This window comes from Chiloscyllium plagiosum, chromosome 17 (genome assembly GCF_004010195.1).
Source record: "Chiloscyllium plagiosum isolate BGI_BamShark_2017 chromosome 17, ASM401019v2, whole genome shotgun sequence".
NCBI classification, from domain to species: Eukaryota; Metazoa; Chordata; class Chondrichthyes; order Orectolobiformes; family Hemiscylliidae; genus Chiloscyllium; species Chiloscyllium plagiosum.
In genome coordinates, this window is record NC_057726.1 from 37,126,997 (window position 1) to 37,145,526 (window position 18,530).

The 18,530-nt window shown below is 39.5% G+C and overlaps 2 protein-coding genes across 5 annotated transcripts in view; one reads left to right on the plus strand and one right to left on the minus strand.

Annotated features, from left to right (window-relative positions):
* Positions 1-4,894, plus strand: part of zgc:162297 (uncharacterized protein LOC555865 homolog) — a 74,078-nt gene extending 69,184 nt beyond the window's left edge. Inside the window, exon 6 of the mRNA XM_043706870.1 lies at positions 4,641-4,894. Within this exon, the coding sequence (XP_043562805.1) occupies positions 4,641-4,753 (113 nt within the window). The 3' untranslated portion in view covers positions 4,754-4,894. The remainder of the gene's footprint in view (positions 1-4,640) is intronic.
* The window catches only part of si:ch211-260e23.9 (uncharacterized protein LOC555795 homolog), a 34,633-nt gene extending 18,036 nt beyond the window's left edge, over positions 1-16,597 (minus strand). For 2 of the 4 annotated variants that reach the window (XM_043706873.1, XM_043706874.1), the window contains exons 1-4: positions 16,308-16,597; positions 15,568-15,701; positions 8,684-8,886; positions 4,901-5,021 (exon numbers count right to left, since the gene is read on the minus strand). In XM_043706873.1, the coding sequence (XP_043562808.1) occupies positions 4,901-5,021; positions 8,684-8,819 (257 nt within the window). In that variant the 5' untranslated portion in view covers positions 8,820-8,886; positions 15,568-15,701; positions 16,308-16,597. Of the gene's footprint in view, positions 1-4,900; positions 5,022-8,683; positions 8,887-15,558; positions 15,702-16,307 lie in introns of all 4 variants that reach the window. The other 2 variants (XM_043706872.1, XM_043706871.1) reach the window with 2 other exon arrangements.
* Between the last annotated feature and the right edge of the window lie 1,933 nt (positions 16,598-18,530).

The following is an 18,530-nucleotide window of genomic DNA, read 5'->3' on the forward strand; positions in this document are numbered from 1 at the left end:
CAATCCTAAAGTCCGCAAAATACTCAGCCACAATTTCTCTGAATGGAGACTCCAATTTCAGTGTTTTTTCTTCTGTTAGCTTCCTTCCCTCCAATTTTCAGGTTCCTTGCTGGGGTTTCATTGAAGCTATTGCCCTCTACCTTACCAACATAGTCATTCAATTGAGGGGAAAAAAAAATCAATCTACTTACTCTTATAGAGTTGGAACTTGAAGGATCGGGACCTCATGGTATAATTTTTTATTTCATTTGAGATAGGCACAAGACACAATCTTTCACTCATCTTTCCTTACGTTTTAGCAATGGTGTAAATGGTGAATAACGATCAATAGTCATTAATTTCCAGGAACAAAATTTAGGCAATTCTCAATTAACATTACAGAAAAACAGGTTTTCACATTGATGGTTTATTAAAATATGTTCTTGGGGTGAATGATAGGAAACAATAAGGTTTCTGACATTTGCAATCATAAGGCCTAAAGCAAAACAAAAGGTCAAAAGATATTGTCATGCTACATAACAGATGTCACTTTTGTCACCCTCAACAATGTATTTCAGGCTATTGCCAGCAATTGAGTTATTTTTTTCATTAACTTTCAGATTTTGTGAACTGCCTGCAGCAAGCTCATGCTGCTAGTTACAATTATTCATGTCTTTGTAATAACAGGTTATAAATACTTATGGCAACAAGTGACAACATCCTAACAGTGAAATTACTATGCATCTTATACAGCTTCATAACACATGAAATGCTTATTTTCTGAAAAATCCATGAGGCTGAAGAAAGTCATATTCTGTGCACAAATGATGTTATATAAACTTTTGCTTAAGATATTAGGTAAAGCTAAATGAATATCAAAAATAAATGTTACGCAATTGTAAGCTATTCAGAAGCATATTCACCATTAGATGAGATTCTGGCAATGCAAATCATTTATTGAATAAGCCAGACTGTGCTAAGGGTTACATCAAAAACCTATTTAGGATTATCAATTGTAATGTATAATAGTGTAATGCATTTGCCTATGCTAGAAGCTAACATTTATAAATACTTAGGACCCTGCTTCATTAAAAGAGGGGACATGGAGATAGAAAATCTCTGTTGCATCCCTGTGGCAAAACCTTGACTGATCAGAATCTACCTGTCTTATTGGAGAATTAAGATTAACAATTAACTGTTCTGCTTGCATCTCCAAGACCCAGTCAGTCAATCAGGACTGCACCCATACCCCTTCTCATGTTCTATTAACTCATTTAACTCGTGTGCTTTTTAGCAAGTCTGTTTCTTGTGTCTTAGTTCTGATGAGTGCAAGAGTGGCACAGTGATTCAGTGGTTAGCACTGCTGCCTCACAGCACCAAGGACCCAAGTTTGATTCCACTCTCGAGCTACTGTGTGGAGTTTGTACATTCTCCTCATGCCTAGGTGTATTTTCTCCCACAGTTGGAAAGTGTGGAAGTAGGTGGATTGGCCATACTAAATTGCCCATAGAGTCCGGGGAATATGCAGGCTAGGTGGATTAGCCATTGGAAATGTAGGATTACAGGGATAGGTTAAGGAGGTGGATCTGGGTGGGATGCTGTTCAGAGAGTTGATGTGGTCTCGAATGGGCTGAATGGCCTTCTTCCACACTGCAGGAATTCTTTGATTCTCGATGAAAATCTTCAACTTTAATTGTCTCCTTTAAGCAAGTTCTGTACTACCAAACAATTATTCAAATGCCTTGGTCAATGTACTCCTTTAAAGTTCTACTTTAATACAAGTTTAAAGCAAACTAGTTAAAAACAGATTTTAGACCAGCTATTTTTTAAGCAAAACGTGAATAATGTTTGAAATAGGTTTCTGGGCAATGTTCTGGAGGCCAGAATTCTGGAATTGTCCAGTAAACCATTGATATTGCAGTGGGCAAATGAGTATATATTCATCCTTTAATTATGCAGAATTCAAATATTACTGAGAAAAGGCGCATGCTATCAAAGCTGACCTTGCAAAGGTCAGAATACTAGAGTCAAAGGGAGCAATAACGTACATTGCATGAGAAAGATGCTGATTGATTAACACGTCTACTCCAACTTGATGAGGTGTTGCGACAGAAAATGCAATAGGAAACTATTGTTCATTATGCTTATGCTAATTTCTAAAAAAGGTGCAATGCTTGGACATGTTCCTTCTCCTTGACAGGACTGGTCCTTGCAGATGAATATATATATATAGCTGCTGTGGTTGTGGTATGTTCGCTGAGCTGTGAAGTTGATTTGCAGACATTTCATCCCCTATCCAGGTGACATCTTCAGTGCTTTGGAGCCTCCTGTGAAGCTGTACTGTGTCTTCTGAAATTTATTTCATTCCGTTCCTGCTGTTTCCAGTTGCTTGGTGTAGTGGCTGGCATATTGGGTCTAGGTCTACATGTTTGTTGATGGAGTCCATGGATGAGTGCCATGTCTCTAGAAATTCTCTGGTTATCCTTTTTTTAGCTTGTCCTATGATCATTGTTATCCCAATCGAATTTGTGGTCCTTGCGTCACAAAGCTAGTCCTTTTTTCTTCTAAAAGCTGTTCCTTGGCTCTAGGAGATTCTGCCCTTGATATTTTTCAGAGGGGCAATAAACCAGGCCAGACTCCGATCAGTCTGGTTTGGTACAGAGATGAAAAGAATTTTGAGAGGCCTTTTGTTTATATGTAAACAGATGAGACTTCAGGCCAAAGTGGTTATGTTTTAAAAATGACCTGTATAATGAAACGGGAGTGGTCAGTTCTTTAGCTAGCTGAGCTGAGCAGGTTTTAGTTCAGTCTTGAACTGGGAAGTTCAACAGGGAGCTGTGTGGAAACTTTCTCTTTTTCTGCTCTTCAACTTCAACACTGAGAGGTGACCTTATAGAGGTTTACAAACTTATGAGGGGCATGGATAGGGTAAGTAGGCAAAGTCTTTTCCCTGGGGTCGGGGAGTCTAGAACTAGAAAGCATAGGCTTAGGGTGAGAGGGGAAAAGATATAAAAGAGACCCAAGAGGCAACTTTTTCCACACAGAGGCTGGTACGTGTATGGAATGAGCTGCCAGAGGAAGTGGTGGAGGCTGGTACAATTGCAACATTTAAGAGGCATTTGGATGCATATATGAATAGGAAGGGTTTGGAGGGATATGGGCCTGGTGCTGGCAGATGGGACTAGACTGGGTTGGGGTATCTGGTCGGCATGGACGGGTTGGACTGAAGAGTCTGTTTCCATGCTGTACATCTCTATGACTCTTATATGTTTCATTTATACTGGGTTTTAAAGAGTATTCGGAACAGCAAAATTAAGACTAGCTGCATAGGCTGAGTTCTGGATGGGTTCTTTATTCTGATCTTTGTGTTTCATTGTGTCATTCTGGGAATACATTTTTGTCTGTTTTAAAATCTAGTAGTCAACCTAGCTATCTTACTCCAAGTAATTTTCACTGTACACTTACTGAAACAAATTGCAAAGTTATGGTCTGGGCTGCCTGCTTAAGAATGTTTTGAGTGGTCTGGCCTAGTCCATAACACTTGTCATCTTTGTGTTTGACTACTGGGGACAGCTGGTTGTGGTGTTTCATGGCTAGTTGGTGTTCATGGATACGGTTTGCTGGTTTGTCCTAAAGTGTGTTTTATGCATTCTTTGTAAATTACATTAGTCTTGCACATGATGGGTAGAGGGTATTTTGTCCTGGTGAGTTATTGTCTGAGCGTGGCTGTTGATTTATGGGCTGTCTTGAATCTCAGTGGTCAGAGAAGCCTAGCTGTCAGTTCCGAGATTTTTTTTATCCAAGGTAGCATGGCTAGTGAGTTAGGTCATGGCATGTCCTTGTCACATTATTAGTCCTAATGCAGCTTCTCTTGGGTGTTTGGGTGGTTGGTGTTGTAGGCTATTTACACCAGCCACTACAATGACCAACTGGAAGCAGCAGGGACCGAACCAAATAAATTCCAGAAGACACAGTATAGCAGCACCTCACAGGAGGCTCCAAAGCATGGAAGGTATCACCTAGACAGGGAATAAAAAATGTCCCAGCTCGGCAAACATAACCACAACCACAGCAACTGGCACCTAAACGACAAATCTTTAGAGCAAACCTTGAATATATATAGCTTCTAGTAAGTATAAGTGAGACACATTAAGGGTTCATCTGATGATCTTACACTGATTGTTAATGTAATTTTTTGAGAACTCGGTTGTTCAACAAATACTGTCTAATTGCAGAATTACATTTCATGTTAGAAATCATGTTTGAGATTTGTAAGCATGGGCTTGGTGAGTAATGAACGTACTTAACCTCTTGGCAATTGCTGAAGAAACATGCTGTTTGATATGATCTACCATTCCTTGTGATATACAGCATATGTATCTGGGGACAAAAGTTCCATGCTGTTTTGTCAATAGCAATGTGTCAAACAAGCAGAATCAAAAGTCTGGGCATTTGCATCCCTTTCTAAAGGAGTATAACTTTTTTGTTGCCTTTGAATTTTGTTATTGTTCATCTCCTTGGTTAGTGTAAAATGAAAGCTTTTCCAGCCTACTTCCTCACATATACTTTTTTTTCTGGACTATTAAAACAAGTTGTGTCAAATTGCCTTCCTGACAATATTGTGATCCAATGTCATTTTGAATCTTTTTAATTCCTTCCAGACCCAAATGTGATAGGAAGACTAGTTGAAAGGAGCCTGATCACCTTGCTTCAAAAATCTGTTGTTTGGCAAGTTGCGGATGGATCCACGAGAAGGAGATGGAGTAATAAATGAATAACTTTACACATTCAATAAAACAGTTTGAAAGCTCTTTAGTAAGCCAAGTTAAATATTTACAGAAGAATTTTTTTAGAACCTGATTATGATGAATTTTTGAAGAGAAACATTTAATTTAGTGTTTTCCAATACCCTATTACTAACCTGTGACCTTCTAATTTCTCTGTCAATTCAGTTGCTTCTTCACTGTCATGGTTATTACTGCTTGGGTGTCCAAGTTGGTCTTCTAGAGGATTGATTTCCAATCTTGTCACAGGATATTCAACTGTATTGAAAGAAAACAAAATAACTAAAATGGTTAAATACAAATCATGGAAGGAAGATGAAACTCTTTCTTTGTGCTCTACTGTCTACTGATTCTGCTCATCACCCTCGAAGACTAATTATTTCTGACTTGGCTCCCTAATGGAGCAATAAAATAGTCAACAAAACCCCAAATTCTTGCAAGGTGAATGAGTTATCATACCAATTATATAAAATACTTACATAAAGAAATTAAGCAAGTCTGGAAAAAAAAAGCAGCAATGTTCTGCGTTCTTCCAGTGGTTCATTTAGCATTTGAGTCTCACATGCCAATATGGTTTCAGATTTTGGAGGTGCTGGTGTTGGACTGAGGTGGACAAAGTTAAAAATCATACAACACCAGGTTATAGTCCAACAGGTTTATTTGGAAGCACTAGCTTTCGGAGTGCTGCTCCTTCATCAGGTGATTGCATTCATCCACAACCACCTTAAGGAGCTATCAAAATGAACGAAGGCAGACCAAGCCTCCTGTTAGTTAAAGAGTGATCCATCTGAAGAAGATAGCAAGAATCTTGCCTGTGGTACCTCTCTATATTCAAACTAAAGATCCTGACATTTTTTGTCTTATCTGCATAATTTTATGCTAAATTGGATATCATAGGATTAAACAATTGCCCACCAAGTATTTACCCCTTGAGTAGGGGAGAGAACTGCTGGTGGACAAAGGAGGAATGGGGAAATACAATGCTGTGTGAATAATGAGGTGCAATCTACTGTGGATTAGGTCATGAGAAGTGCTGCTCTGTACATTTTAATATATCTTGTTATTCTAACTGGAGTTGTTTATATCCATTACCATGCCCAGAAGGCATGAGGAGGGTTTTTAATTTGAAAATTATAGTCTCATTTCTTATTTTTAAAAAAAATGGACATTTGATGGACTTCAAATTGCTACTGACCTCAATATGTGGTTCAAGTGGACATATGATGACCCATCATCCTCCCGGATGTAACGCTGTTGCATTGTATAGACATTCTAGTCAAACCTACACAAAGGAGCCATAGATAATGCACTTCCACAGCCAGGTTTAGTTTAAAGAAAACCACTGAAATTCCATATGCTCAAGGCACTAATGGCCTCCTCAGGTAGCTCCTACAATACATAACGTTTTTGATGAGATACATGAGAGCCACCATATTAACCAAGGCAAATCTTCCAGAAAGCCTGGTCATGTGAACGAAATCTCTGGGACTAAATTCTTCTTGTTTTTTTGGCAAAGCACCTTTGAATGAGATTCATGGCACACCATAGCCCATGTCAACTTTTCTCATGCAATCTTCCACTCTTCATTGAATTAATTATGCAGCCAGACCCTACAATGCCATTGTGTAAGGTTGCATGGCAGGAAAGGTGGAAGTGCTCACCACAGCTGGAACTTTGCAATGTTCACATCATCAGTACGATATTTAAATTCAACTCTACAGGACTTCAAATGTTGTAAGCCAGTAACTGACCTTCATACTGGTCCTGCATCATTGTCCAAAAGATAATGGCCCAGGAAAGTAGTTTAGCTCATCATTTTAACAACAGGAACCTGGAGATGCCAATGGATGAATGGTGGAGAGAAGGGAAGTGCTGTACCCTGCTGCCCAGCAAGGCAGTGCTCATCATCAGACCCACTTAACCTGGACTAAGATAATGGCTCACATCAATGTGGTGCCCCAGGTGAAAAACAAATGTACAGCAATGCAGGAACAATAGCTAAGGTAAGTTCCACCATCTTCTTTCGGATAGTTGACATCTACAGGGCCCCCACTCACTAACTTTGCCACTTCACATTACTTTCATTAATGCTCATGGACTACACTGAAAGCAAAAACTGCTAGAGTGAGAAACAGCGTTAATATTTTGAATCTATGGACTAAAACTCTCATCATTGCATACATCGTGTCCATTCAATGGCTGTCATCCACTTCATTCTCACAAACTACTAATCCTTCCTGCCCTCTGCACTTCCAACTCACTCACTGGGTAACATCTCCCACTCTCCTGTATCGCCACTATGTACCCTTCCACGCATTGTCATTATACTCAGTCCTTCACTTCACTTGGAAAAATTGGCCCTAAACCAATGTTTCCACAACTAACCTATCTGTAATCCCTTGTTTTGTTGTACTTGACCTGTAGCATAAACAGTGGTGATCCCCTAGGACTAGAATCAAACAAATTCCTTGACTGACTGTGGCAGTACCCTCTGACTAATCATTATATTATTTTGAGCCCACTGAGGACTGGTTCCTTTTGACTTTTCGAGATGGCCATTTGGTTAAATCATAAACAATGTGTTTGTCATATAAACTGGATTTGCTGCAGAAGTGACTTTGACATAACACCGCAGCATACAGCAATATGTCCACTCCTTTGACAGTTGTGCCCTAAACTGTGACAAGCTGCATTCTTCCTCCTGTGCACTAAAACAAAATGCAAGCAAAAGAGGGTGGCAGCATCAAAATAAAGGCAGGATGAGTAACTACCAAGAAATGAAGTCAAGAGCCATAGATGCATCTTGTGTAGTTGCAGATGATGCATGTGTGTCTCTTAGTGTAAAGCGACCTGTCAAAAGCAAGCAATTTGTAGGTATCTCTGAGCTCCAATGTGAAGTCCTGAAGGGCTAAAATGGTTAGACAACAGGCATTATTGGTAGTTTGTCATTGCCAACTTGTTTTGACAAGGGGTGAAGGAGGACAAAGCCGAGGGAGCATGCAGGGGCCTTATGATGAAGGTAGAGTGGGAATGAAGACCCAGATAGGCATATAGTAAGCTGCTGTCACCAGGCAACTGCCCTGACCATCATGTCAGGAATCAACACTATCTAGTTTCTTGGGGAAGGAGTTAAGAATTGGAAACTGCATAGAATGAGGAAAGTTGAAGTAATGCATGAAAATAATTACTCATGCTCATTAGTGAGATTCTGAACTTGGAGTTAACATTCAAATTTATGTTGAATTCAAAGCAATATATATTTACACAATCTTCGCCATTTCAAATGGTATCATTGGACTTCAGTTATAGCCCTTGCCCTAAATCTTTGTGCAGGAGTAGGCCATTGGACTCCTCAAGCCTGCTTCAACATGATCATGGCCGATCATCGAGCACCATACTCTAATTCCACTTTATCCCCCATATCCCTCAAGCCTCAAGACCTACATTTACCTCCTTCTTGAAAATACAATGTTTTAGATTCAACCACTTTGTGGTAGTGATTCCACAGGCTCACCACTCACTGAAGAAATTTCTCTTCATCCTAGTCTCAGTCCTATAAGCTTTACCCTTTATCCTTAAAGTACAACCCCTGGTTTTGGAGATCTTTGCATTCAAAATATCTTTCTACATCTAACCTGTCTAATCTTGTTAGAATTGTACAGGTTTCTATGAGATCCTCACTAAAACATCACCACTAAGATTACTTTATATTAATTATAAATATAAAAGGACATGAACTTAGGTTTGTGGGGAGGGATAGTATGTTATTATTCATTGACTTAATATATATTAAAATTTGTTAGCATCTACTATTAATATATTTATTATTAGGCAAATGATAGTGCGCATGATAGATCAGATCTATAAATTTTTCACATCCATTTAGATGTGGAGGTATGATTTAAATATCCAAGTCTTACCTTGGATGTTCACGATAATCCAGTCATCTTCCTCATTCTCGTACAGAATATTGTTCATTCCACTCATTCCTTCATTGTCTTCTCTGTCCATCTCACCCAGAAAGAAACGGGTGAGTTTGCCAAGCATGTTTGACATGCGTAAAGTTAATCTGAGCTATATCCTTCCAACAGGGCTTCAATAATGATTGTTGTTCCCTTAACTCCTGTATTAAAAAAAAAGTACAACTTGCAGTTTAGAAAAGTAATATATTGTAACTCAAATTAGGATTGAGGATTGGACCATGCCATCAATTCACAATAGTGAGGGGTAAATGTAATGTTGCAGCCTTTTAATACCAGAACCTTATGACTGATGTGTGCTTAAACCTCCAAGCCAACTGCACAGCAGCAGCTTTAAAGTGAAAGTCGTCATTCGAAATATGGGTCAATACCCTACATTACATTTATAATAGTGCCTTTTCTGTAATATTACTTTCCAATCATGCTAGCATTAACAAGTTTTCACAGTAGTAGGATCTGGTCAGAGATGTAAGCTTTAAAAGGAGATTCTTAAAAGAGGAAAGAGAAGTGGAAAGTTTAAGAAGGAATTGTGGATTTAATGCAATGGTTAATGGTAGGATAAGGAAAAGTGAGGATGTACAAGACATCAGAAATTGAGGAGTGTTGTGCAACATTGCCTCACCAAAACAATATTGGAAATACTATCACTACAAGGACCACAATTGTTCAAGGAAAAGACCAATCATCATCTCCTTAGGCGGATTAGGAATGGCAATAACTGTGGCCTTTCCAGATCCACCCTCATCATGAAAACAAATAAAAAGAGTGTACAATTAGCAGATAGATTTGTGTCCAACACCATCAATACATAAATGAAAATCTTTCTGGTGTTTATGACCACTACATGAATGCTCTGTGAAGAAATTTGGGGCAAGGGAGTAGTTCAGAAAAAACATTGGCAGTGATATGTTTTGTGGTGATGTGGCTACAATTTCACTGCCCATTTTTTTAAAAAGTGGCCTTACAGTCCTGAACGCAGCATGCTTATGCTGTCCACATGCACAGATTTAAGTCTGAAGATGATGGCCTAGATTTCATTCAATGGCAAGGGAATGGGTCTCAGTGTTCATTATGCTTACAACTGCCCACAGTCTTCGCTTTTTAATCACAATTTACAACTTCTGGAGATAATTTCCAGTGTGCATCCTTCATTGGGCATCTGTATTGTTTGCAGTCAGGACAAACAATAACATCTCTCTTCAACTAAACTCAATAATCCTCAGTGGAGATGTATAGGTCTGAACCAAGAAGTACAAGTTAAAATGTTCAAGTAATGCAAAGCCATGTATGGAAAGCAAATAATGTGGAAAGGATGACAGAATTGAGAGACAAAATTTAAAAGCCCAATCCTTTGCCATAATTTTCTTAGATGTGTTTAGCCGATTGTGAATGTGCATCTCACACTATCCTTGCCTTTTGCTTGAATTTGATGATTGTTGTTTGTGATGCGGACATTCACATCAACCAGTCTGCAGTGTGTTGCTACACAAATCAAATCTTCTTAAAATAATACCATACAATGTTCCAATTTCATTCCTGTTTAAAAATGAGAAGTATTGCCACTGTTTGATAGGGCCAGACCATGGTGCTCCTCTCACTGGTCAATTTCACTTTTGGGGAATTAAAAAAACAGAAAACAGACTGTTGTCAATGTAAAAATATCTAAATAAAAGGCATTAAATCTGTTCTGATAGTCTTGCTTCTATCTCAAATGATTCCGGGTCCTGACCTCAAAATGCTCGTGTATAGAAGATGGCTGACTAACAATACTTCAACTGTTCTTGGGAAAACAACAACAGCATCTTGAAAAGGAAGAAAAAAAGATCGCGAGCTTAGAAAAGGAATTCCACAACTTAAGTGTTATGCAACTGAAGACATTGAAGATACTAGTGAACCTTTTTAAAATAAAAATGAAACAGAGATATTTCAAGAGGCCAGAATTAGAAGAACGCACACACCTAAGAGGGTTATGGAGCTGGGGGGATTACAGATAGCAAGAAACAAGGTCATGATCACTTTTGACATCAAGTATGAGAATTCTTTTTCAAGATGAGGCATTGTTTAACAGGGAGCAATTATAGGTCAGTGAGCACCAGGATGATTGGGACTTGTCATCATTTAGGACATGGGTAGTCGTATATACAGAGGTATTGTTAAATAATGCAGATGATTAGAATTTATTATCCTTTTTGATTGCGCCAGTAAATTGCATATTCCTTTGTGCACACCTCACTTTGTAGTGAGGGATTGCAAGTCAATGTTGCAAAGGTAAGGCTACATCAGGCAAGGGATATATGGGGCCCACTATAGTAGGTTTGACAGGCCACCACAATCATGGAGGAGACTATGCATCCCATTCCCATTGGCAGGAAAATGGACCTCCATTATGTCAGCATTGGGAAAGGGCTGACACCAGACACCCACTCTCTGACTAATGGAACTTTAATTAGGTTTAATAGTGAACCATTTTAAAATCATTATCACTGAGATCATGAGGATTTAATAGTAGCTGAGACTCTCTCAAACTTGCATCGGTTTCTTGCGACTCCTGAAGGTCACCTTGTCAGTAGACTCCTTTCATAAGGCACATACTGTCTGATGAGGGATTGTGATCTTGGAAAAGGGAGGTGCCCAAAGAAAGCCACTTCTTACCTATGCCTCCAAACCATTTCACCAGCAGCACAGCCCTCATCTGTTAGATGCATGACTGGCAGGAGCCATGATTCCTGGTGGTGCTGGCAAGCAGTGGAGAGCTGCCAACCTCTGATTGGCCAGCAGTTAGAAGGAGGGGATTCCTACTGCTGGAATCCTAATTCTCAGAGAATACCTAATACTTACTACATTTGGACCTCCCTCACTAGTTTTCTAACACCACTGTGCAGGACCTGTGTCAGGACCACTATATCTATATCCAACAATAACAGTATTAAAAATGGGCCACTAGATCCTGACGGTTTACCAGTTATGGAGAACATTCACCATTGCTGGAGATAGAATCCGGATTTACTTTTGTCCTGTCCTTTAGATGAAGACAAGGAAATGAATATGTATAACTAACTGTCCCAAACTGTTTTTAAAAAATTCAGAGCCTAACAAGGGCAGCATGGTGGCTCAGTGGATAGCACTGCTGCCTCACAGTGCCAGGGACCCGGGTTCGATTACTAGTCAGGAGTGTGATGGAATAGGGTCCACTTGATTGATCAGGTCCAACTGCAATAACACTCAAAGCTCATACACAGCGCAAAAGCATTCCACTTGACCAGTGCCTCATCCACCAGGCTTCATGTCGGTTTATTCTATCATGGGTGAAATGTGGCTACAGCATGTTTCATCCACAAAATGTACTGCTGAAACTGCCAAAGATTCTTCTACAGCCCCTCAGTAACCCTGCAGCTCTGATCACCTTGAAGGACAAGGTTAACAGGTCCAAAGAACGCCATCATTTTCATGACCATGAAAAGTGAATATCACAGTTGAACCCAACCCAGCAAAAACAGTCAGGGGATAATGTTCAGAAATGGGAATCATGGCTGTTACTTCCTTTGCGCAAACATAAACTCAATCATATAATTACTCTGGTTGAAATTAGACCATGTAGTGCATTTACCCACAGAACCATCATTAGACTAACTCTTAATTTTTAATTCACTGCTTTAAACTAACAGAACATATGCCTAGAAAGTGGATTTGAACATATACCAGCAAGATCAACAAGTAGTATACTAACCTGTTAAATGAGATAATCATAATTTAAAAAGGCACCAATATAACCACAGAAACAAAGAATATTATGCAGTATTTAAAATGTCATTAAACAATTCATAGCCAGGTCTGCTATTTCTACAGTTGTATAAACCATTTTCCCAACTGAATTTAGACTGTGCTTATAAAGTATGGAATATGTAATCATTCTTATTGAATGACTTTTGTTTTAATTTAAATCGCTGTATCAATTTTAACTTACTACACTTAAGATAATAAGACCATAAGACATAGGAGTCGAAGTAAGGCCATTTGGCCCATCGAGTTCACTCTGCCATTCAATCATGGCTAATGGGCATTTCAACTCCACTTGCCCGCATTCTCCCCGTAACCCTTAATTCCTTGCAACATCAAGAATTTATCAATCTCTGCTTTGAAGACATTTAGCAACCCGGCATCCACTGCACTCCGTGGCAATGAATTCCACAGGCCCACCACTCTCTGGCTGAAGAAATGTCTTCGCATTTCTGTTCTGAATTTACCCCCTCTAACTCTAAGGCTGTGTCCACGGGTCCTACTCTCCTCGCCTAATGGAAACAATTTCCTAGCGTCCACCTTTCCAAGCCATGTATTATCTTGTAAGTTTATGCATCCAAAAAAAATAGTACTAGTGGCAACTTTATAAACCAATGATCTGTTGGCAGACAGATCTTAGAGTAGGTTTTGAACTTGTAATTTGCCAATTGACTAGTAAGAGTGCCATTATCTAAGTCAACCAGTTTTAAATCATTCACATCCTTCCTACAATCTGGCAGCTAGAATTGGGCACAATATTTCAGAGAAGACCAAACCAATGACTTATCAACTGCTCAGCACAGCTTTCTTGCTTTTTTAATTCTATATCCCTATTTATAAAGTCCAGGACCCCACATGCCATACTAAGCACTTTCTCAATCTGCCCTGTCATCTTCCATCATTTATGCAGACACCCAACACACAAGTTCTTCTGTACCTGCACACCCCTTTCAGAGCTTTCTCATTTCATACAGCTTCTCATTGTTTTGGTGAGGTGAACAAACTTCAAAAACAGACACTTTTATGCAATAAATTTCATCTGCCAAGATCTTTTTTATTCCACCATGGGCCCTCACCTTGCTCAGCAGCCTCTCTTGTGGCACCTTATCAAAGGCCTTTTGGAAGTCTAGGTAGACCACATCCACTGGGTTTCCCCAGTCTAACCTACTTGTCACTTCTTTAAAGAACTCCAACAGGTTTGTCAGGCACGACCTCCCCTTACTAAATCCATGTTGTCTTGTTCTAATCCGACCCTGCTCTTCCAAGAATTTAGAAACTTCATCTTTAATGATGGATTCTAGAATTTTACCAACAACCGAGGTTAGGCTAATTGGCCTATAATTTTCCATCTTTTGCCTTGATCCTTTCTTGAACAAGGGGGTTACAACAGCGATCATCCAATCATCCAGGACTTTCCCTGACTCCAGTGACTTTTGAAAGATCTCAACCAACGCCTCTGCTATTTCCTCAGCCACCTCCCTCAGAACTCTAGGATATAGCCCATCGGGTCCAGGAGATTTATCAATTTTAAGACCTTTTAGTTTTTCTAGCACTTTCTCTTTTGTAATGGCAACCATACTCCTCAGCCCCCTGATTCCCTTTAATTGTTGGGATATTACTCATATCTTCCACTGTGAAGACTGACGCAAAGTACTTATTACGTTCTCCAGCTATTTCCTTATCTCCCATAACTAGGCTTCCAGCATCAGTTTGAAGTGGCCCAATGTCTACTTTTGCCTGTCGTTTGCTTCTTATGTATTGAAAAAAACTTTTACTATCATTTCTAATATTACTGGCTAGCCTACCTTCATATTTGATCCTCTCCTTCCTTATTTCTCTCTTTGTTATCCTCTGTTTGTTTTTGTAGCCTTACCAATCTTCTGATCTCCCAGTGCTCTTGGCCACTTTATAGGATCTCTCTTTTTCTTTGATATATTTCCTGACTTCCTTTGTCAGCCATGACTTGGAGATGCCGGTGTTGGACTGGGGTGTACAAAGTTAAAAATCACACAACACCAGGTGATTGATGAAGGAGCGTCACTCCGAAAGCTAGTGTGCTTCCAATTAAACCTGTTGAACTATAACCTGGTGTTGTGTGATTTTTAAGTTTGTCAGGCATGGCTGTCTAATCCCTCCCCGGATAATCTTTCTTTTCTTGGGGATGAACCTCTGTACAGTGTCCTCAATTATACCCACAAATTCCTGCCATTTTTGCTCTACTTCCAGTCTATTTTCTCTCATGCCCTCATAATTACTTTAACTGTAACACCATTACATGATGCGGAATATAAAGGGCTACCCAAAAGGGCGAGTTTTAGTGACTTAAAACAAAACACCTACAACAAGATATGAAACAAAACATTTCAACCAGCAGCTTTAAAACAGTCAACTACATAATTCATAAAAAAATATTGCTGCGTTTTATACAGAATGCATGGCAAAAAATCACACAACACCAGGTTATAGTCCAACAGGTTTAATTGGAAGCACACTAGCTTTCGGAGCGACGCTCCTTCATCAGGTGATTGATGAAGGAGCGTCACTCCGAAAGCAAGTGTGCTTCCAACTAAACCTGTTGGACTATAACCTGGTGTTGTGTGATTTTTAACTTTGTCAGGCATGGCTGTCTAATCCCTCCCCGGATAATCTTTCTTTTCTTGGGGATGAACCTCTGTACAGTGTCCTCAATTATACCCACAAATTCCTGCCATTTTTGCTCCACTTCCAGTCTATTTTCGTCAGTTCCTCTCTCATGCCCTCATAATTACTTTTATTTAACTGTAACACCATTACATGATGCGGAATATAAAGGGCTACCCAAAAGGGCGAGTTTTAGTGACTTAAAACAAAACACCTACAACAAGATATGAAACAAGACATTTCAACCAGCAGCTTTAAAACAGTCAACTACATAATTCATAAAAAATATTGCTGGGTTTTATACAGAATGCATGGCAATAGAAATAGATTTTAACTGCGATTTGTAACCCAGTTTGGATAAGCGTGTCTCCAATCGAGAAAAAGTATTTGATACGTACACAGCGTACCTGCTAAACTTGATTGGTTGAGAAATCTGCAGTCTCTGTGCTCTGAATGGAGAAATGGGTCAAATGTGATTGGCTGTGGGAGAGCCTCCAATTCTATAAACTCAGTCGCTGGAGAGATTCCTTTTACGACAGACCTTCATTATAAAAACAAACATTTTTGCTTCAACCTAATGACCTAAAACTTCATTTAACAAGGTCGGCTAGTTCCTTCAATAATTAAAACATTGCAAGAGTCTTCGAATGGCGGAATTGCATTTTTTTAAAAAATAAAACAAAACCAATAAGGATACACGTTGGGCTGACTTTTATCAAGCTGCCGAAAAAAAATCTCACTCGTACTGGATTCGCTTTCACACAGAATAGAGCGATCAACTCGGAAGATTTCACGCGTTTTGACCTTGAACTTTGGATAACGTTACTTAAAATATCGATCGTAACATCTCAAAACGCTATGTGATGTTTTCAGTCACTACTTTCAAACAGTAAAGGCATGTTTTATGCTCAAAACAGGAAACAATAAAGACGTCCTAAGGTATACATCACCGAAAATTACATTCCCAAAAACAACTCCTCGTTACAAATACATAGCAAAACTTCTTGAGATGATATAACGGGCAGGGGAGTAACCGTAATGATTACCGATGGAAAGAAGTCACCCAAGTGACCGTCCTCCACATTTAAATCCACTTTAAAATGACATTTCCGAGCAAAAAACATGAATGTTATCGAATTCAAGTTACCTTTCAAACTATCCTGTTGACGAAACGGAGGAATTCTAATCTAAAATGACTCTAAACCAAGCTCGGCCTTCAGAACAACAAAACCATCTCCAGATTTATTTTGATCAGCTGTTTGCGTAATCTCCCATTTACAAACAGTGTCACTGACTCCGCCTGTCAAACCCAATAAGACGGTATCAACTTCTCTCGTTACCCAGTCCAGTACCACAGTGTTCTGTCCGAGCACTGCAGCTGCTCCTAATGTTTGGTGAAGCGAAAAAAAAGATCCTTCGAGTGTTGACTCCGCCCCTCTTAGAGACGTTTTACTTGTCCTGTGCACTTATCAACAAATGCATTGAAAAAATAATTCCTGTTTGAATTTGGATCGACACTGGTGATGGGGTGTTTAATAACGTGTTGGAGGAGGTTTGAGGTTTATTGTAAACCTCCAGCGTCTCACTGCTCCAGCTGATGTCTGAAAGATAGCATACATACATAAAGATAGCGAAATAATCAAATACATATAAATTCTCATGGATGAAAAAGCATTTTTCCATGAAACACTTTTGCTTCAATATTAGCTGTTGTCCCTAAGCTGTAGCGCCGTTCACACACTTCTCCCTACAAACGTAGTATCACACCAACATTTCTGCTGAGTGTAACATTTTTGGCTTGTTTTGTACTGGAAGATTTAGGTCATACTCTCTTTACAGATGAGGGAAGTGCTTTGTTACCTTCAACTATCATTACTATCTTTGAATTACCAACTGGGTACTTTAAAATTGGACTGCGATTACTAAGTCCTTTTCTTTTGTAGGTAGGAAGGTTTAAAAAAAAAGCTTCCAAAATTCAGAGAACCCGTACAGTGTGGAAACAGGCCCTTCGACCCAACAAGTCCACACCGACCCTCTGAAGAGTAACCCACCCAGCCCCATTCCCCTGACCCTATATTTACCCTTGATTAATGCACCGAACCTGCACAACTTTGGACTGTGGGAGCAGACCGGAGCACCTGGTGGAAACCCACGCAAACACAGGGAGCATGTGCAAACTCCACACAGATAGTCGCCCGAGGCGGGAATCAAATCAGGGTCCCTGGTGCTGTGAGGCAGCAGTGCTAACCACTGAGCCACCGTGCCACCCCAAATTATTTTAAATCGTCTAAAACCATTTTAGACATTTTTTTAATGATCAAAATTGAGAATATAATGATCATGCATTAATTGTTGAACCTTTATTATTGTTTTATCAACTTGCGTAATCTCTGAAATGAAATAAAATAATAAGATTATGGTATTGTTTGGCACCAAATCAAACCTTTTTTCTTCCATTTTTATTTTTGACACCTCTGAGTAAAATTACTAAAACTGTCTGGAATTTTAAGTTACTATAAAAATGTATCTACTAGTAATGATAACTTTATTTCCAACACAGTAGAGTTCATAACTGAATGTATTTTGAAGTGTTTAACCAATAACTGAAACTGAATGTAAACTTGGCTCCTTTGTGTGGAGATCTTTACTGTGAAAGGAAAGCCATTTCTAGAATAAGGCAGCATACAATGAGACTATTGAGCCCATCATACTTGTTCCACTGTTCGCCGAGCTGGGAATTTGTGTTGCAGATGTTTCGTCCCCTGTCTAGGTGACATCCTCAGTGCTTGGGAGCCTATTGTCTGTTCTGTATGTCCAGCAGGTTGAACCTATCAACTAAGACGGCATACTCAAACTACTGGACCTGTGCCTCACAACACACTTCACATTCAACAACCAAATATATGAACAAATCAACGGCACACCCATGGGCTCACCCATCTCTGGACTCAAAGCAGAAGCAGTAATGCAAAGATCAGAACAAATAGTCTTACCGCAAATACAACCCAAACTCTGGGTCTGATATGTGGATGACGCCTTTGTAATCATTAAAAACACAGAAACAGAGAACACACACCGGATAATCAACGCCACACTCACAGGAATCCAATTCACTAGAGAGGAAGAAAAGGACAACCAACTCCCATTCCTAGACATGATGGTACAGAGAACACCGAACGGAGAATTCACCACAAAGGTATACAGGAAAGCCACACACACAGACCAAGTCCTGAACTACGAAAGCAACCACCCCAACACACACAAAAGAAGTTGCATCAAGACACTATTCAAAAGGGCCACAACACACTGCAGTACACCAGAACTGCAAAAAGAGGAAGAAGAACACCTCTACAATGTATTCGCCAAAAAC